Consider the following 20,974-nt stretch of genomic DNA (forward strand, 5'->3'; position numbering starts at 1 on the left):
ATTAATTATCAAACAAAAATAAGAGAACAAGTGTTAGATGAACCTTTGCCCTATGGGGAAAAACTATTTATTGATGGGTCCTCTCAATGCCTAGAAGGGAAAAGAATATCAGGTTATGCAGTTATCTATGGGCAGAAAATGGTAGTGTTAGAAAAAGGGAAAATAGCTGCTGGGTGGTCAGCGCAGGTCTGTGAACTCTATGCCCTGAAACAGGCGTGGACATATTTGAAACATAAGGAAGGGACAGTGTACACAGACTCAAAGTATGCATTTGGAGTAGTCCACAAATTTGGGGAAGTGTGGGCTTGTGAATGTAAAAGGGAAGGAGCTAGTACACGAGCAGGTGGTTAGAGAAGTTTTAAAAGTCCTGAATCTCCCCTCAGAAATTGCAATTGTGCATGTGAGAGGGCATCAGAGGGGAGCATCGATGGAAATAAGGGGGAATAACTTAGCAGATCAAGCAGACAGAGAAACAGCTACAGAGTCATCAGCAGTAGTAACGCCAGGGGATTATGAGAATTAAGTCGGGAATTTCACAGAACAAGAGGAGAAGGATATACTTAAAATAGGGGCTGAAAAATATCCAGAAGGAAAATGGACTTTACCAGTCCATGGAAAGCAGATTTTAAACAAAACATTATCACGAGAACTTCTGTCATTAATGCATCAGTAAACACACTGGGGAATGCAAGCGCTTTGTGATTTTTTCTTACAGAATATGGGTATATAGGAATAAACACGGCAGCTAAACAACTAGCTGCTGATTTGTCAAAAAGTGAACAAAAAGGTAATGAGAGGAAAGGTGGCTGGGAGATGGGAGCTAGCCATACGGCCTTTTCAGAGCCTCCAGGTAGACTTCACAGAGCTACCTCAAATACAAAGGTGGAAGTACCTGTTGGTATTAGTGGCTCACTTACCTCATTGGGTGGAAGCAATCCCCACACCAAGAGCAATGGCAAGCGTGGGATCCAAGGTGTTATTGGAAAACATTATCCCCAGCTCTGGATTAATAGAAAGAATAGACTCAGACAGAGGAACACATTTCACTTCAAAAATCTTACAACAACTATCTGAAGCTTTAGGGATCGAATGGGCGTGGCACACCCTGTGGCACCCTCAAAGTTCTGGAAGAGGAGAAAGAATGAATCAAATTTCAAAACAAACCTCGACTAAGTTAATGATCGAGACTCGGACGCCTTGGATTAAATGCCTGCCGTTGGCCTTATTAAGGATCCGTACTCAGCCACGAGCGGACCTGGGAATTTCTCCCTATGAAATGATGTTTGGATTACCATGTATGAGTAATAACAGGGATATTGTCAGCACAGAAGTAGAAAATCAGTATGTAAGTGTGAAACGATCAATCCTTAACTCCCGAGTGGGAAGGTCCATTTCAGGTGCTGCTGACCACCGAGACAGCGATCCGAACAAAAGAAAAGGGGTGGGACTCCTGCCTCCCGAGGAAAAGGACCGGTGGAAAAGCCTCGGGAGTGGACTGTGGTACCATCAAGTGATAACTACGAGTCTACCTCAAAAGGACTAAATAAATTTGTCGGGAGGGGACTGGGTTCGGGCGTGACACTGAAAATTTACTTACTCGCTGTATGGGGAACCACAAAAAGATATCAGGGAAAAAGCTGTTTGGTAATAGACTATGAGCGTTTTGGGTTAGATCGGGCATTGCTAGAAAATCAACCTATTAGGGTAATACCACGTCTCGAGTGCATACACGAATTTCGTGAAGCGTGGGTTTTGTGTGAGTGTGAAACGTGTAACCGCAGGTGGTATTGTATATGGAGAAAATTGTGTTATAACTGTAACAGGGACTGTGAGTATAGGGAAGGGGCACGAACTGTAACCTTGATTTGTGGGAAAAGGAGGTTAGTCCCCGAAATTTGGGATGTCCCTGAGAGTCGGTGGAAGGACACTGACAGAAAGAGCCAAAAAACGTTTGCTTAGAAACAAAGGAAGTGGCTACAAAGGAGCTGCACTTGAATTGACTGTTAAAACACGGATTTGTTACATTTGAAAACAGTAGAGGGCAAGACCAGGTTAACCTCTGTGCTCGTCACCAAGAAGACCTTTATCTCAGCTGTGGGCTGCATGCCCATGGGCATGAGAGGTGGGAGTATATGTTATACTGGACCTCCGCTCATCATCCTGATCTAGTTCGCTCTAATAGCGGCAAATCCGTGCAACAAGTGATTTATTGTTATGTCCAACATCAGAGTGTGGGAAAAGGTTGTATTTTACGTCCTTTGTGCTGTCACAGGCTGCTTGTTTTTACCATGTTTAATACCCTGCTTTATATGGCTAGTATCTCATGTTATTGAGGGGATGCAAATAGCAGCTATGCCGGTAAACCCTGAAATGGCTGCATCAGCTGGTGCCCACAAAGATAGGATATTCAGAAAAGAATGAGACAAGTGTTAGTAAGCTCAGGCAAAATATGGTATTAAAAAGAAAAGGGGTGGTTTGGGAGAAGTAACAGAAGAATTTTGCTTTCGCTAAAAGTGATTAAACAATTCCTTTTATTGAGTTACTCTTATTAAAGCAGTATTGTTAAAATTATAACAGTTAAGCAAGCCTTTTGTGATCACAAGTTAGGCATATGGTTGGGCATTGTGGGGAGTTGGGCAAGCAAGAGGATGGGGGGGGTGGGGTCTGTGGTTAGGTGTCATGTAAAGGGGAATCTGGATGGGGGGGCTGGGGAGAAATGGCAGCCAGCAGAAAAGGGTTAAGCAAAGAACTCCTGATGGAGAGGGACCCGGACTTCACCCCCCCACACACACACACTAACCACCCGAGAGGGCAGTGGAAAAGTACTGAGAGAGACAGCCTCGGAGAAACCAAGAAAAAGGAGCTGGGCAGGTGTCAAGAGGAGAAAACCCGCCGTTTTCGCTCAACCAGTGAAATCTCCTGGAGGCTCTACAGAAAGAAGCCCCAGCTGGGGCAGACTGCGCCACTGCGCCCAGCGCTGTGTTCTTTGCTCCACTGACTTTGTCCCCAGTAAAACTTTTTTTTTTTTTTTTTTTTATATACATGAGCTTGTTTCTGACATGGCTGAAGCAAAATGCTTTATATTACATTCTTCACAGTAGTTCCCGTGCAATTCTGCCACTGCTGCCACAACGCGTGTGGTGGCACGCCCCAGCCAGGGGAAGGCTCTTCCCCCGGACAAGGCTCTCTCTGACCTGCCAGCGGGATTTTTAGCATTAGAAGGAGGCGAGTTCCGCGAAGGAGCCGCGGAGCTTGAGTTTGCTGGCCAAGTTGGCAACGTAGCCCCTTCGAGGTGGGCAGGGTGCCTGTGCTCCAAGCAGGCCATCTCCTCGCTCTGCCGGTGAGGGATGCCTTTGCCTTTCCCAGACACAGAGAACGTCTTTCTCGCCCCCGGCGGAATCTTTCTCCGGGGGTCTCCAAGCTGACCCTTCCCCCCCGGGGCAGGGCCATGAGGTGAGCGTCCCCCGCCTGCCAGGGCCCCGCTGCGGGGGCAGCAATGGGCTGGCACAGGCGCCCCCCGCCCTCCCGAGGGGCCGGGTGGGGCAGGGGCGGTGCCCCAGGAGCCCGGTGACGCGCGGAGGCCGGGCTCTGACGTCACAGAGCCCTGCCGGGCCCCGCCCGGCGCTGGAGGGCTGTGCCGCGGGCACCGCTTCAGCAGTGCCGGCAGCGGCAGCGGCGCGGGGCAGGCGCAGGGGGCCATGGCCCCCACCCGCCTCCTCCTCCTCGTCCTGGTGGCCCTGCAAGCCCGGCGTGTCAGCGGTGCGCGGTGGCGAGCGCGGGGATTAGGCGTGCGGGCAGGTGAGGGCCAGCACCCAGCCCTGGCAGCGCGGCCCGGCACCCACTGCCCCTCGGGGTGACAGCGGGGCCGGGCCGGGCCGGGGGAGCCGTGCCCAGCTCCACGGGCAGTGGGAGGCAGATGTCCTGTGGGGAGGCGCAGGGGGCTGCGGCCGCTGTGGGGGCGTTTTCCAGGGGAACGAACGGTGGGGCCGGGGGCGGCGGGGAGCAACCGTCCCTCGAGCCAGCCCTGTGCCGCCCTGCCCCGGGGCAGCCTTCCCCCGGGCTGTGTGCCAGGGCCGGAGCAGCACTGCAGGAGCCAGGCAAGAGCCCGCGGGAGCACTTCTTCCCCGGGCTGCTCGCTGCCAGATGGGCCCAGGTTGGTGGCTCTGCCGCTCCCCGGCGGCATCCCGGCTTTCAGCCTCAGGGCCGGCCGGCCTTGAGCGAGATCTGGCCGCTCAGGAAAGAAAAGAGGAGCGTTCCTGCCCCAGCCCTGCAGTGCTCCCTCTCCTTGGGCGAACCCGGGTCCCCGTGGGACACACGTCCCCAGCCCACAGCCCGGGGAGCAGATGGCGACCGGACAGGGCAGCGCTGCTGCAGCAGCCTCTGCCTGGCCAGGGCTCTCTTCTCCACGAGACGTGTGAATGAGTGATCGCTGTTTTCCTCCGCTGCTTTCACGTGGGCTGCTTTTGTGCACAGAAGAGACCTCCCCGTGAGAAAAATCCCCGAGGGGCCCTACGTAGCTTTGTCCATCCGCTGGGCCTTGAGGGGTGTTGTTGCACGTGGCCTGGAAAGAACAGTCTGTTGAAAGCCTCCAGGTGCAGCAAACAGGTCACCCAGGCCCCTCTGCAGCTTCGGCAATAAACCTCCGCCCACGTCTGGCTCCCCTGTCGTTACCTGAGCCCCTTCCAGTCAGTGCAGGTCACCCAGAAAGAAGCAGATCCCCACATCTAATGGGAACATGCTTGATTACAGCTGTGCCCGTAGCCAGTGGCCACCCAGATTCTCCGCCGGATCTTCTCTGGGAGCCTCAGGGCGATCCCACAGGTATGTCACTGGAATGAGGGAGCAGCTAGGTTTTCATTTTCTGTGCCCAGGACAACACTGAACTGAACAGTTTCTTGGCCGACGCTCCGCCGTGCGGAAGAGCAGGGGGTGAATGTGTTGGGCTCGCTGATGTGCCCCAGGGCACTCTGCCTTGGGAAGCTGTCTGGGCCAGCCTCTCCAACCCTGCGCTGCTTCCAGCGCCTGCTGCAAAGCCAGCGGGCTTGCTGGGCTGAGTTTCTTGGAGCTGGTGTGAGCGGCAGGGAGTCCTTTCTCCGGAGCGATACCTCCGTGCACGCTTTCCTTCTGGATCAGCGTGGCCCAGGCACCCAGTACCTGTCTGCACAGTGCTCCTGAGGGGAGGGGGGGGACGAGTGCCATGGAGCAATCCCCTGTTTGAACTGCCTTCACGCCCCTGTATTGTTTTGTATAGTGAAATACAGTTCATGGGAGCCTCTCGGTTCTCTTTGTTTACAGACGTGGCTGGAGGCGATGGCTACCCAGCTTCCCAGCCGGCTTCCAGGGCTGACGCTCAGGGAGATCGCGTGGGTACGTCCCGGCTTCTTGCTTCCCTTGGGAGCTGCCAGCTCAAAGGCCAAATGTGAGCGAGGCATCTCTTGCGGGTGTGAGAATGCAGACGACCTGCACTGTGTGTGCCAGGTCGTTACGTGATGCCCTTCTATGTTCTGCTATTCAGCTGTGTCAGTGTATTGTATCCCAGCGCGTGACGGAAACTTCTCGTGGGTGTTTGGTTGCAGATGTGGGTGCAGGGAGGGCTCTTCCCGCTTCTCGGCTGGATCTTGCGCTGGAGCTCACCTGGCATCGCAGGGGTGAGTGGTCAGTCTCGACTGACCACAGACTAAGCACTCATTCCCAGTAGTCTATTTGCCAGAAATTTAACTTTGTGCTTTCCGTTCAGGTCCTCCGAGAGCCAAGTACAGAGCGGAAATGGAAAAATCTTCCCCGCGGTCATCAGAAGTCCTAGAGGGAGTCCTGAAGGAACTGGACAAAGCAGCACATGGTGGGTAGGAGATGATTGCTCTTCACCAGAAGCCGTGGGAAGCGGAGGTGTTGGGGGCGTGGATGGACAAGCCGTAGCCTGCACAGCAGGAGGAGGGGGTCGCTCAGAGCCTCACTGCGGCCACACTCAGTTTCACGCCTTGCAGGCGCTGGCGAGCTGCAGAGATGCCTGACTCTCTGCTGCCAGTCGCGGTTCAAACCGAGTGCCAGGACCAGCTGCTGCCCCGGTTAGAGCCTTACCGGGGTCAGAGCTGTTCTGGGCAGACCTTGGTACCCAGCTGGCAGGAACTGGTGCTCCTCACGCCTGGAATGTGTGACAGACTTGCCAAGGAGCTGGTTCCTGACAAGTCATGAGAGGGCCAGCACCCTGCCGGTCACCCACCCGAGGGGAGAGTGCCCTTGGGCTGCGGAGAGGATGCGCAGGCAGCTTGGGGTAGCTGAGAGCAGCGGACACTGCCAGGGCTGCAGGCAGTGCCCTGGCCAGGGTCGGAGAAGCCCCACCTTCACAACCTGGTCTAGCCTCGTCGTTCTTGATGCCTGAGGACGGTCGGTGACACCTCAGTGCCAGGGAAAGGTACAAGCTGGACACCCAGCTTGAGGCCAGACGCCAAACTTGAAGGCAGCTCAAATGAAGGGCTGTGAATTCAGTCTCGGTTGGTTTAGCTGCGCCTGCGTCTAGTCGTGCTTTGGATCGGTCGGTTGTGGTTGTCCTCTTGTTTCGGGGCACTGCGGGCTCGTCAGTGCCACTTGTGAAAATGCCCAGAGTATGGTTGCAAGAGCTGGCGCTTCAGTCCACCATGCGTGTCTGTTACCCTGACCGTGGGATGGAGTTGACACGATGGGAAGTGCTTCTCAGAAGGGCTCTTTCCCCAGCTGAACTGGCTACAGCATCTTCCTGTCCCCTCTGACAGATTCTGTCATTTACCATCATCTTGCCGTTTGCCAAAAATGCACTAAGTGGAATGCGAACAAGCTCACGTGCAACCTCCTAGTCTCCCAGCAGGTCAGGATTTTCTGTCTGCTGGTTAAAGTGGAAAGGGTCTAGTGCTTAAATTGTCCTCCATGAATGACATGTCATTGGGACTAGGCACTAGGTACACCCCCAAATGTCCCGGCTTTGTTTCTAAGCGTCATGAAGGGATGTTGAGAAGTATGGCCTCCTGGAGATACTGTGTTCCTGATGAGGAACGGTTACTTCTAATTCAATTGTCCTTCTTTCTTTCTAAAGAGACGGACCAAGAGACTGTGGAGAACGAGGCGTTTCGGGGAGGACGCAGTCAGGCAGTGAGAGTGTCTGATGCAAAAACGGGGGCAATTCAGTCAACAGGCCTCCCAGGTAATTGCCGTCCTTTGATCCTCCAGCACCACGCATCAAAATCACTCCGTGTCTTCAGGCTCTTCCCCCAGTGCCCTCTACCGCGCGTCCTGTCGGCAGCACAACCCAGAAGAGTTGGTGGTACAGAGCGAGTGCTTCAAAAGCAGCAGCCAGGACCGGCTCTCTGAGGATGCCGGTCACCTCTGGGCTGTGGAGGCGCTTGCCGTCAGCGCGCCGGGGAGATGCTCCCTCGTAACCCTCCGTGGATGCAGAGAGATGCTCACCTCCCACCACACCCCGCTGACAGGACTTTCAGAACTTAGTCATTTGGGGAACAAGACCATCTGAGCCACGCTCAGCAGATGATGGGAAATGCGACTCTTAATGGAACGTACCCCCCTGCAATAGCTGCAGGCCAGAGCTTGCCCTGGGTCCCTAGAGGCCCCAGGCACGGCAGCGGGGGATCCCTCCTGTGACCTGAGGTCCAAAGGGATGCACTGACATGTCGGGCACAGGCTTTGGGGAAACCTCCACCATCCTCCTGCAACCTCTGCGCCTGAGCCATTTCCCTTTCTCTGAGGTTTTGCCTTTCTCTGAGGCTTTCCCTTTCTCTGGTTTCTATGCAGTTCTGTCCAAGCCCGGGAACGCCCACCGCGCCAGGATATATGGATTTTTTCGAAGCAGTCCAGGTACTGAGCCATCTGGCAGGGGGCCATAAGTGGGAGACGCGTCCCCAATTCTCTGAGGCTTTCCCTTTCTCTGGTTTCTATGCAGTTCTGTCCAAGCCCGGGAACGCCCACCGCGCCAGGATATATGAAGTTTTTCGAAGCAGTCCAGGTACTGAGCCGTCTGGCAGGGGGCCATAAGTGGGAGACGCGTCCCCAAAAGCGGCGGTGTGCAAGCAGGGCCCATGCTGGAGGGAAGGCGAAGAGAGAGGGCGAGGTTCAGGTGTCTCCCGAGAGGGCCTGACTCTGTCCCCTCAGGGTGTGGGTGCGGAGCTGGGGAATGAGAGCTGGGGGTGGCACTCCCTGAGGCAGGGATGGCTTTTGTCCATCTCACTCAAAGGGTCGATCGGTCCAACGGGAGCTGTGCTCCCCGACGTGCTCTCCATTTGGCCTCATGAGTTCAGTTCAGTGGGACAAGTTGTCCCAGAGGGCCAGGGAGAGCCTCCATGCAGCAGCACTAGCAGCGAGCCTCGGAGAGTGGAGGTGGGCGAGCGCAGCAGAAATTGTGCGCAAATGCGGAAGGTGACCGAGAAGGGGGAGCAGACCGGGGACACTGCGAAAACTGGGTTACGGCCACCCCAGAGTGCAAGCAAAGCTGAGAGCAGAAAGAGAGGCTCCAGAGCGCGTTGATTTGCAACGGCCTTGGGAGTTTCCTTGGCTTCTACCGAAACCAAGGAAACGGTGCAGCCCCAGGACGTTCACCGGTTCAGGGAGGCCAAGCAAGTGCGAAGGAACATTTCCTGGCAACGTCAGACCTCCTGTGAGATCACCAGTAGCGTGCGGGACACGCTAACATAGAGCATTGTTCCTCCAGGTGTGGGTGGCAAGACAAATGCAAATGCTGCGGGTCATGGAAACTTCATGGAGTACTGCGTGGAGGGTGCCGTGGCAGTCCTGGGCTCCATGCTGCTTGGGATGGTGTTTTGTTGTGTGTTCCACCTGTGGAGGAAGCGAAAACAGTGAGTGTTGCCAAACTTGTGTGTCAGATGGCTGCTATTAGCCACGAAGCATCTAGAGGCCAGGTATTCTGGCGTGCCGAGATAGTTACCGGCCAAACGCTCCGACAGACAAGGCTGTCCCCTTGTCTGGGCAGGGACGGGCACGGGAGCCGAGTGCTGGTCTCTGGCAGGCACGCCGAGAAAGGAGAACAGGAGGCTCTCCTGGCCCTGCAGTGCCGTGCCCAGCTCTGGGCCCCTCGCTCTGCCGGGGTCAAGTGCCCTTGGCGGCACGTGCAGAGCAGGCAGGTCAGGCTGCTCAGGGCCGAGAGGAGATGAGCCGTGGGGAGGCGAGCAGAGCCCCAGCCGAGGGGCGCAGGGCACCCCTGTTTTCTGCACAGAGCTCTCTGTGCCCACAGCTCCCACGTGCAGCCGGGTGCCCACGACCCGTGGGGTGCCCACGCTGCCCCGCACCCTGGCACCCACCCGGCACCGCAGCCGCCGCGGGGCCTCAGCAGTCTCCTCTCTCCACAGGCGCCCCTCCGCAGCTTCAGGAGCCTAGCCCAACCCCAGCAGCCATCCCTCGCGCCCGGACAGCCGTCCGGACGGCCCACCCCGGCACCCCTGAGAGCTGGACCCGACACCAGCGGCCGTCACCTCTGCCTGGAGAACTGGCCGGCCTGGCACAGCGCTCCAGGGGACCGGCCCTCGCCAGCCCGGACAGATGCCTGGCCCGCCCACCTCCACCCCGGCCTCCATGTCCGTCCGACAGCCGGCGAGCTGTTGTGGGACCAGCCCAGCACCCTCCAGCCCCCGGAAGAATTGAAACCACCCCCCCGTCCCCCGAGCCCATTGCCCCAGCCCTCCTGACAGACTCCTGACCCACAGCGCCAGGGATCGACCGTTTATTTCAGAATAGTGGTAGTAGCAATAAATAGAGGTCAGTAGCACACTTGTCTGGGTCGTAACGGCAGCAAGCTCAGGAACTCACGGGTTCTGGGTCGAACTTTGTATCGGGGCACGAGGGTCAGCGAGGGAGGTCCCCGTGGAGTAGATCTCCATTTACCCTTTGTCCTGGGTTGAGTGAGTGGTGGAGTTTTTTGGTGGCAGGGGAGGGGCTATTGGGGCGGCCCCCTGGGAGAAGCTTCTCGAAGCTCCCCCAGCTCCAAGCCAGCTCCACTTCTGTTTGGGAAATTGAGCCAATCGGCTGCACCTCTGCGATAATGTATTTAAGAAGGGACGTGGTGACGGGCAGTGGGACTTGTGAGGAGGAGTTGCTGCAGCTGCATGAACACCAAGGTCAGTGGGGGAACGAAGGAAGAAAGGAGGGGGGAGGTGTGCCGGAGCAGAGACCCCCCTGTATCCTGTGGGGAGACGGCAGGGCGGCTGCCCCTGCCACCCATGGAGATCTACGGTGGAGCAGACATTGATTTATGGCCTGTTGCTCCTGCTCGCCTGATCAAGGTTCTGTGCCCGAAGAAGGCCGGGGTCTCGTGGGAAAAGGCAGCCCCACTGCTGTAATTCAGTGCTAGGAGGATTGCAGCATGCGGGGGGTCCCACGCCAGAGCAGCTCGGGAAGGGCTGCAGCCGTGGGAGAGAATCCAGTCGGAGGAAGTTAGTGACCCATGACGGAGCAGTGTGGGGAACGCTGCGGCCCATGGGAGGAATTCAAGTTGGAGAAAGTTTGTGGAGGACTGTCTGCTGTGAGAGGGGGACCACGATGGAGCAGGAGGAACAAGTTTCGGGCACTCCCCTCACTGAAGATAAGGGAAGTGGCAGCGCTGACTGCACCCCCCATTCCCTGCCCCTGCGCCACTGGGGGAGGAGGTAGAGATATCGGGAGCAGAGCTGAGCCCGGGAAGAAGGGAGGGGTGGTGGGAAGGTGTTCTCAAGATGTGGCAATGCTTCTCACTGTCTTACTCTGTTATGTGTTGTGAGTGTCTGTAATAAATGTATGTTCCTTTTTTTCTTCCCCTAACGAGTCTGCCTTTTGCTCGTGATCATAAAAGGGGGATTTTTTCCCCCATCCCAGTCCTATCTCGAACCCCAAGCCTGGCTCTCTGTCCCTTCTCATTGCCAGAGGGGAAGGGAGAGAGAGCTGCTGCATTGTGGTTGACTGCCAACCAGGCCTAAACCACAACATTTGTCAATCCTGTAGTGGGTGTTCTTGGAACACTGAAGCCGAGAAGCCGCTTGTCTTATCTAGGTGTGTTCATCTTCAGAAAGGCACCTCTTCCTAGCCCCGCGTCTTGGTCCCTATTCCTTCAAGTCAAACTCTTTGCTTATTGCACAGAAACTTATGTCAGTTTAGTGTCCCTCTGAAGAATGTTTTCTATGCACTAAAATGTCCTGGCCTTGTTGGGACACTGGCACCTCGGGAGGAGTGGAGACTGTTCTTATAACTTCAAGATCTCCATCAGGTTTCCCATGGCTATGGGTATTTTGCTAACTTGAGAAGCTTCCTTCCTTTCCTCCCTCCCTCCCTCCCTCCCTCTGCAGGTCACCAGCAAGGCTTCTGCATGATGTGCACAATGGAGGCACACATTAGCAAGGTCAGGTATTCCTCAGGCAGTGCCGCCAAGCCTTGGGCTGCGTCAGTGTTCTCACACGTAAGTCATTTCAGGTGCTCTTACAGTATTTTTTCCATTCTTGGAGGAGAGAACTAATAACTTCTTCTTTCTTAGGAATAGGAGAACATTCTGATCCTGGCATGCAGGAATATGCCCATGAGTTCTTACGCTGACTTCCCCTACCACCGACCATTTTGATTTGCCTTCCAGTCAGGTGCTTGAGCTGCAACACGGTCTCCGATTCCTACGAGCCCTTCCTGGATATTCCACTGGATATAAAAGTAAGAGGTTTGGCAACTGTGCTTCAAGACGTCCCGAGGCCCCTCTAGCTTTCCAGAATGAACATGGTTGACTTAAAAATGCATACTGTGAACACAAGAGTGCTTGGTGGTGGGTGGGGTGTGGAATGGACGGTGTCCTCCTGGGCAGGCCATGGCACTGCTCTCCCTGTAGGTGCTGGCTTTAAGCTGGACAAGCACCCATTATCCTCGCTGCACCCTTGATAGACTCTCATCCCTCTTTCTTTTGCCCTCCCTCAACACCCATCTGGCTCCTAGGCTGATGGGTTGTGTTGTTTTCATTACCAATGACCCTCCACACCATCGGGAGCTGAACTGAGCAGCGGCACAGGCACGTAGCTCTTGACAGCCCCAGAAATCCTGGGGAAATGAGGGAAATGTCGACCATAATACCCTCTTTCTGCCTCCTCCTGGACACTTGCCTGGGGGTTCGCAGTGGCTCTCCTCAGCGTCATCTAGCTGGGTTTTTGTGTAAACTCCTAGTGAGTGCTTGGGCGAGGGTATTTCCCGCAGGTCAGTGCTCTCCTTTCTCACTCCTCCAGGCAGCCTCATCTGTCACCACAGCTCTGGAGGAATTTGTGACACCCAAGCAGCTGGATGGCGAAACAGCTTTAAATGTAGCCAGTAAGATGATTCCTAACGACATATTAGTACTAGATCCTGCGTGCGGGTGCAGCATGTTGTCCATCATAAGTCACCTTTTCACACAGGTTTGATGCACAATAATGAGACACAGCACTTTTTCGTATGGCCTTATGGTACTGAATAGCCTTAAAATAGCGTAAGGCTGTGTGAGACAGGAGAGCTTGCCTGGCCACCTGGGGCAAGGCAGGGTGCATTTCAGCACTGGGCTCTGTGCTTGGCTTCAAGGTGTGACAAGATGGTTGCTGCCACCAAGAGGTTTACCGTCCATCGCGCACCCAGGGTTCTCACGGTGTGTCTGAAAAGGTTTGAATGATTTCACCAATGGGAAGGATCGGCAACGTGCGTACGCAACTGGAGTGCAAGTTTCTCTTCCTGAAGCAGATTTCCCAAAGCAGTGCCCTCATGTTGCATTTTTCATGTTTCATTCTGGGGAGAGGAGAGTTCCCGTGGGAGGACAAGCGTGTACTCTGCTCCGACAGAGATGCTTTGGCTGACAACACTTTCCTGCCACCCAAAGACATCACTTGAGGGAAGACCAAGTGTTCATGAGCCCCAGAGATGTTTTTATACACCTCTGGGCCCTGCTCTTTGAGGGACTATTTCAGTGTAGTATTTCAGGATCATTTCGGAGCCCTCTTGGTCTCTCCGTAGGTCGCAGGAGTATCCCGAGTATCTGGATCTCCACCCGTACATGTCGCAGACAACTGGAGAACCGCTCCTCTACTGCTTATATGCCGTCCTGGTACACAGTGGTGACAGCTGTCAGGCAGGACACTACTACTGCTACACAAAGGTTAAGAGCAACTTCCTTCCAAAGAAGGGAAAAACGTGTGCTGGGGAAAACAAATTTGCATGGCAAGGTTACTGGCAGCCAAGCTTTGGGGAAGAAGGTCTCCTTAGGGGCTGGAGTGGATCTGGTTTGACGTACCCTTGCTTCTTTACTTTTCTGCCTGTGTTCTTCTGGAGAAACCACGCAGTTCATCTCCACATATCAATGCCTTTTTTCACAGGCCAGCAATGGACGGTGGCACAAGATGGACGATACATCTGTGAACTGCTGAGACATCGACACAGCTCTCAGGCAGCAAGCCTACTTACTGTTTTATGCCAGGTATAAACAAGTCACAAAATGTGTTCGGAATGGGTTTCCTTTTCCTGGCTTTGCTTTTTGTTCTTCTCAGCCTCTTTCTGTTTCTCTTTCTGTGTTTCTCTTTCTGTCATAGGAGACAATTACTACCTGCATCCTTCAGAGCTGCCAAATCTGACCTAACCCACGCCAGTCCTTGTCTTTCCTTGCCGGGCTTTAGGCTGCTGCCCTGCTGTAAACTGCTACCTGTCTGCTTTCTGAAGCTGTCCAATGTCGAGGTCCTGGGTTTGGCTGGAATAGAGATGTTTCTTCTTAGTAGTTAGAATAGCGCTGTGCTTTGGATTCAGTGTGGGATTTGGTATGAGGAGAATGTTGGTAACACACTGATGTTTTCAGTTGTTGCTGAGGCATCAAGGACTCTCCAACTGCCCGTGTCCTGCCCGTGCGCAGGTGCACAAGAAGCTGGGAGGGAGCACGGCCAGAGCGCCGGATCCAAAGTGGCCAACTAAATATTCCCTGTGATGTAACGTCATGCTCAGTGTAGAAAGGAGGGGCGGCCAGGAAGAGGGGGGCTCTCCCTCGCTTCCAGGATTGCCATTGGGGGATCTTGGGATTTTGGGACTGCTGGCCAGGAATGGGCTGGGTAGCAGTCAGTGGGTGGTGAGCAATCACATTGTGCATTGCCCATTTGTACTTTCTATTATTGTTATTGTTTCATTTTATTACAGTTACTAAACTGTTTTTATCTCAACCTATGAGACTCCCTTTACCCCTTCACTGGAAGAGGTTGCCCAGTGAAGTTGTGGCTGCCCCCTCCCTGGAAGTGTTCAAAGCCAGGTTGGACAGGGCCTTGAGCAACCTGGTCTGATGGAAGATGCCCCTGCCCATGGGAGGGGGTTGGAACTAGACAGTCTTTAATTTCCCTTCCAACCATTTTATGATTCTATGTTTCTCTGAAATGGAGGCTGTCAGGGGCATAAAGACAAGGTCTTGTTTTGACACCAGTCAAGTTTCCCATTGTCATCTTGGTTATGTCTTCTCTCTGTTGTAGAAACGGCTCCAAGAAAATGACTGAACCCCAGAGGAGGTGCTCGGATTTGCAGCCTGGAGAAAGGGCTTATTCCCCACCGGCACTGTCCTACGCCCGTTCCTTCCTCAGTCAGTGGGCGGCCGGCAGCGAGCAGGTGGGTTCTGTGGGACCACAGGGTCTGCCTTGCCTGACCAAGGCAGCTCCTGGGGAGGTGGCCAGGGCACCAGATGGACAGTGGACTTATTTCTGGGATCTCTTTTCCCTCCCACAAGCTGCAGCTTTCTTCGCAGTTGCAGCACCGCTCCCTCTCCAAGCACCCCACTTAGATCTGTCCGTTTTCTCCACCTTTGGCCCTTCTGCCTTTGCAGCCCTCCAGGAGAGCCTTTAGGAGGCCCTTGGCTGTTCCCTCCCACAGCTCCTGGGGCTTCATCCCAGTGCTGCCTCTGCCCAGGAGGAGCTCAGAGAGACTTTCCAGAGACTCGGGCAGCTCTGCTGTCTGGCCCCCCTGCCCAAAGGTCCCTCGAGAAAGAGTTTTAACCCGTGTTCCGCTTTTGGGATTGCCTTGCAAAACCAGCACTCATTGGGAACGAGCAGTCAGAAAATCCAAAGCCAGATTTAAAAAAACTTGTTGCCCTTGCATGTGTAATTTACGGGGTGTTTCCTTCCTTCTCTGTAGGATTTGAGGCAGTTGGTGGAAATAGCCAGTACTACAAGTTTTTGGTATGGGGTTTTGAAAGCTGTGGGCTTGCATGTGCCCACCTTGCATTCTCTTAAAGTTCGAGTTCTAGTCACTGGAACGGAAATGGTCTGGCTGAGCCAGCACCGAGCGGGACTGCAACAGGCTGGACGGCCGGGCCGAGGGTGCTGCTCAGTGGCACCGGGCGTAGTTGGAGGCCAGGAACCAGCGGTGGCATCCAGCGGTCAGGGCTGGGCCCAGGACTCTTTGCCACCTTCCTTAATTCATGGGCCGGGTGGCGGGCTGGAGCAGGGCTCGGCCCGGGTGAGTGCCCCCCCCGGGGGCTCTCCCGGCCAGCCTCACGGAGCCTGCGCTGCTGGGAAATGGCTGCCGAGAAGAGGACGCAGCCACCAACGCCGTCCCCCTCGGGCGGCCAGCGCCAGCAGGAAGCTGCAGCCCGCGGAGAGCCCAGGCCCGAGCGGGACCCTGGCAGGAGCTGCGGCCCCTGGAGAGGAGCCCAGGCAGCAGCAGGTTCTCTGGCCGCAGCTGGGGCCTGCGGGGCCCAGGCGGGAGCAGGGAAACGGCCTGAGGAGGAAGGGGCGGCAGAGACGAGGCGCCCGCAGCCCCGTGCCCCGTCCCGCTGCGGCGCTCGCTCGAGGGGGAGAGGCGGCCGAGGAGCCGGGCAGGGAGGAGCGCGGCTGAGCCCGGGCACAGCGGCGCTGGGGAAGCGGCTGCCGGCGGGGTTTGTTCCCGCTCCCTTTCTGAGGGACGGACAAACCGCCCCGAGCCCGGCCCGCTCAGGCCCCGCGCGCTGGGGAGGGGGCGCGGGGCGGCGCTGGGAGGAGGGGCCCGGGCTGCCCTGCCCGGCAACAGCCACGCCATTGGCCACGGCTGAGCCAATGGGCGGGGCCGGAGGCGGCCCGGCAGTCCCGGCCGGCCGGGGGCGGGGCCTGAGGAGCAGCGCGGGGGCGGGGCCGCCCTCCCCAGCCGCTCCCCGTGGGCCCCAGGGGAGCGCTGGGTCGGGCCGGGCCTGGCCAGAGCGGGCCGGGGCCGTTTGCCTTCGCCCGCCCTCGCTGGCTGCCGGGCGCAGCCGGGCCGGGCTCCTCCCGCTGTCCCCCAAACCGGGAATGAACCCCCTGAGCCCAGGGGAGCCCCCAGAGGCAGGCATTCTCTGTGCCCCAGCGCGGGGGGGGGGGTCCCTGCGCCCCGCGGGCATGCCCCGGGACAGAAGCCCGGGCTCTGGGTGCCTGCAAGGCAGGAATAGTCCCGGCTTTTCCGAGAAGCCTCCACCTCTCCGCCGGTCTGCTACGTTTACCTGTGAGAAACAAGCTCACGTCTAGCAAAAACATGTTTTATTGGGGACAGAGTCAGCGGAGCAAAGAACACAGCGCTGGGGGCAATGGGGCACCCCCTGCCCCAACAGGGGATTATTTTCATAGAGCAACCAGGAGATATCATTAGTTGAGCGAAAATGGCAGGGTTTTCACCTCTTCACACCTGCAGAGCTCCTTTTTCTTTGTTTCTCCCAGGCTGTCTCTCTCAGTACTTTTCCACTGCCCTCTCGGGGGATTGGGGGGGGCGAAGTCCAGGTCTCTCTCCATCAGGAGTTCTTCGCTTAACCCTTTTCTGCTGGCTTCCATTCCTCCCCAGCCCCCCCCACCCAAGTTCCCCTTTACATGACACCTAACCACAGACCACTCCCCATCCTCCTCCTTGCCCAACTCCCCACCGTGCCCAACCACATGCCTAACTTGTGACCAAAAAAGCCTTGCTTGACTGTTATAATTTTAGCAACACTAATTTTAATAACAGCTTTAGCCTGACTCAATAAAAGTAATTGTTTAATTACTTTTAGCAAAAGCAGAATAATTCCGTTATTTATCACAAACCACCCTGATTTACGGATGAAAGACTTCACAACTAAGGGTTGTAAAGCAGGTATGTTTATTCGGCGCCGGGCACATGGGGAATCGCTCCGCCACAACAAGCCTGTGCCCCCCCCTGCCTGCTCCCACCTTGCTTATATGTTACAAAGTGTTGCATATTCATGAGACGCTTATACATATTCACAACATATCCCCGCCTACCCTCCCTTCTTATTATAATTAGGTCTCCTCCTCCTTGCGGCTGCGCAGTGAGTTCCTTTGGTCCTGGGCAGGGGTCATGATGGGCTGGGCGGTGGTCGTGGGAGGAAGTATCTCCTCTTCCTCACTGCTGAACTTTTCATCCCGAATACCTGCGCAGTCTCTGTCGCCTCCTGGACCCGGGCTAAACCGCAGAGCTGGTTTGTGCTGGTTGTGGGGTAATCTTCTGCTGACACCCACTTACTTAGGGGTGGAGGGGAGGCTTTGTACTGAACAGGAGATAGTGGTTGAGCAATACAAACATAGCAATATCTATCTCGTGCAAGCATAATACCAATTTTGGTTAATATCCCATTTCAATCAGCACTGCCATCTTTGCCTACCTGAAGCCCCCTCCATCTCCTCCCCATCCCTGGACCTGGTGGTGTCAGTTCTGCACTCGGTGGTGCCTCCAGCAGTGAACCCCCTCACCTACAGCATGAGGAACCAGGAGATGAAGGACGCACTGAAGAAGCTGATTCAGTCAGCTGATTCTCAACAGGGATAAGCCGCCCGTGTCTCTTCAGAAGTCATTTCCAATTCTTATCTGAAACCTTCTGTGCAGTAAGCGTTTTATTTGTGAAACTCTTGTTTGTTCCTAAAATGTCTGTATCCACTCCTCTTCCTCAGAGACATGAACCAGCATCTCTGACAGAGAGGCTTTTGTGCATGTGTCTGGTAGGACAGTACAGCTGGCCTTCCTAGTCACATATCTATAATAAAACAATTTTTTCAGTGCCGATATCTGGAGGTTGGTCTGTTCCTCCCAAGCTGAGATCAGGAACAGGCTGAAGGAATTGCCCCTCTGAGCGTGCTGCTGTGCTGGGGTTCTCCAGGGGTTCAGGGCAGGAGGGCATGGGGGGATGTGTTAGGGAATAGGCCTGTGCTGCCCCTTCACGTGGGGGTGCCCAGTGCAATGGCAATGATGGCTGATCCATGGGGATCTCCCTGGGACCATCTCCCCGTGGCTTTCAGCCACCACTGCCCTGCAGAGCAGCACCGCCAGCTCAGGGCCGTGCCTGAGGTGACATCCCGCGACAAGAGCAGACCTATTTCTGGAGGCAGCAGTTTGGGCAGCTTTTCTCTCGCTGGCACAGCAGGAGCTGCCTGGGGATCCCCCAGTGCAGGAGTCTTGTGCTGGGGAGAGGGACGGGCACAGAGGGGCTGCCAGCACTGGGCAATCAGGATCTCTTGGAGAGAAGAGCAGCAGAGAGAGGGAGACGCTGGCCTGCGTCTGCTCATGGCATGGCTGGCCCCAGCCCTGGGGCTGATGGGGAGGCTGAGAGCCCTCTGTGCCCCAGGAGCTGCTGTGACCTTCCGAGGGGCTGGGGCTGTGGGGTGAGTGCCCAGAGCTCTGCAGCACCCTGCGCTGGGCAGTGCCATGGGGCCAGCCAAGACTGGGATGTTGTACTGGGCTGGGATGGTCTGGGGAGAGTGTGGTGGGCATGGGGAGTGCTGGGGAGGTGCTGGGCTGGGGTGGAAAGTGCCTTGGAGAGAAAAATACCAGTGTACAGCTTATACTGTGTGAAGATGCAGGGTGAGCACTCACACCAGGGGATTTGTGGTGCGGAGCCAGGGCTCATGACAGGGATGAAAGACATGAAGGCAGAGGAGAGAGGCTGCTCTGTGCTCTCGGTGGCATGGCCAGACTGGGAAGGTGGCCCAGGACATTCATCACCCCCCAGCCTATCTCGCTGGTCATTTCCAGCACTGGCTGCTCACCCAGGTTTATGGGTGAGCGTTGCTGCTAAACCATCTCCATCCTCCTGCTGGTCTCAGTGCCTGTATGGGGGGACCAGCCAGCCCTGCCCGGCCTCTCTCCTGGTGCAGACCCTGGCAGACTGAAGAGAAGGGAGGTCTGTGAATCCCCACATGGGACACAGCTGGGGCTTGGAAAGGGTTGGATACTGCAAATTGTATGTTATGAGGTTATGTCTTGCTGGGGCTATGGCAGGGTTAATAAATGTAGATGTGGCACAGAGGGACCTGGTTTAGTGGTGGGCTTGACAGTGTTAGTTTAATGATGGGATTTGATGACCTTAGGAATGTTTTCCAACCTAAATGATTCTATGATTCTGTGACTGCCAGGGAATATGGGGAGTGAGGCACAGTCTGTTTAATGTGTCTGACATATATGGAGCTCCTTTACAGGACAGGCAACACTTTAAATTCATGCTTGTCATAAAATCACAGAATCACATAATGGTTTGGATTGGAAGGGACCTTTGCAGATCATCTAGTTCCAACCTCCCTGCTTTGATGATTAACTTCTATTAGTTCTTTTTCTCTTTTTTTTTTTTTTTCTGATTCTTCAGTGTTTTTAAGACTTGTCAAAGAAAAACAGCAAGTACACCAAAAGAGATATTGAGTGAATTGCCAGTAAGAGCCAGTTGAGCTACCCCCATGCCTGTGTGTTCCTGGCAAGGAGTCTGTCCTGAGAAGGGGATCCAGCCTCTGCCACTCTCTGGAGAGGGAAATCAGCAGTGCCCATGCCTCCTGGGGACACAAAAGGAGACTTTTACAAGAGTTACCTTCATGTCAACTGCTTTGGAAGGGCTACTTGAAGATGGCTTACATTGCAAATACTGATTGAATTGACATTGCCCAGCATGTCTACGAAGCAAGCAGAGTGTTTCATTACACTAATTTACACTTAGGCAGATTAATTAATTTTTGTTTCTTTCTTTGTTTCTTTCAGGTACTGCTACTCTTAGGGAAGTCATACTAACATCTTAAGGATTCTTGACAGAAGCCTCACTGTGTTTACATCTCAAGAATTGGGATGCCAGAGGCCAAGGGAAGGACGTGTTGGACACTCATCAGGGTTTTAGCAAACCAAAGCGTGTTCCCCTCTCCCCAGCACCATACCCTCTTTATCGAGAGATGTGAGAAACTCTGAAAACTAGATCTGAACTCACAGTTGTGTAACTTATGCCTAGTTGAAAAAAGTGTTTTCATGCAAGATCACGATTTGATATTTCATTTGAGACCAAACCATTTAAATTCACACTACCTCCATCTTCATTCTGATGCTGCGTGATGTGTGACAGAGCTGTTCTGCATCTCCAGGCAGGATGGGGAAAAATTTGATGCTTGAACTTGAAATTGTCCCCTTGCCAGCAATGTGAATGCAGCAGGCTGGAGCCAAGAGGCCCAAGAAACCAAATTTCTGTAGGGCCAGCTAATGAAACATCCCATAGGCTGTGGGACTTCCTTTCTGCTGATAGAGAATTTGTAAATCCAGATGATACGGCTTCACCTATTTTTTGTTTCTCTTTGAAACTTGTCTCTCTGAGGTATTTAGCCTGTATTTCTAATTTAAAAGTCTGGTTTTGAAAAACTAGCCCAGTGTGTGGAGATTTTTAGTGTCTAATTCAAGGAGGTGATGGGGTTTATACTCTGGGTAACTCTCACGGGTTTCTGTCAGGAATTTTGCTGAATCCTGATGATTTCCTTCCCTGAGTCTCCTTTCTAGAGAAGCCTCACCTGGAGTTCAAGGTATTCAGGGTTGTCAGGAAAGGCAGGCCTTGCCACAACAGATTCCAGCCTTTCCAGCAGTTCAGAAGCTGCAGATTGATTTGAGAACTAGCTTAGCAATGCTTCCTCCCTGCAGTGCCTGGGGAGAGCTGAGCTGTGCCTGGGTCACTGAAAGAATTGTTGGTGTTATAAGCTCCAGCACACAGTACAAAGCAGGGGGAATTTTTTTTTTTTTTTTTTTTGCTGCTGGTGCA

At 54.7% G+C, this 20,974-nt stretch overlaps 1 protein-coding gene across 1 annotated transcript; it reads left to right on the top strand.

Moving 5' to 3' along the window:
• The first annotated feature begins 3,698 nt into the window (after positions 1 to 3,698).
• On the top strand, positions 3,699 to 7,341 carry LOC122153069. The gene is made up of 6 exons (XM_042789182.1): positions 3,699 to 3,798; positions 4,750 to 4,821; positions 5,296 to 5,367; positions 5,577 to 5,648; positions 5,738 to 5,839; positions 7,067 to 7,341. Exons 1-6 carry the CDS (start codon positions 3,699 to 3,701, stop codon positions 7,339 to 7,341), a joined length of 693 nt encoding a protein of 230 aa, XP_042645116.1.
• The last annotated feature ends 13,633 nt before the right edge of the window (positions 7,342 to 20,974 follow it).

Source organism: Tyto alba, unplaced genomic scaffold, assembly GCF_018691265.1.
Source record: "Tyto alba isolate M040663 unplaced genomic scaffold, T.alba_DEE_v4.0 Super-Scaffold_15, whole genome shotgun sequence".
Taxonomy (NCBI): Eukaryota; Metazoa; Chordata; class Aves; order Strigiformes; family Tytonidae; genus Tyto; species Tyto alba.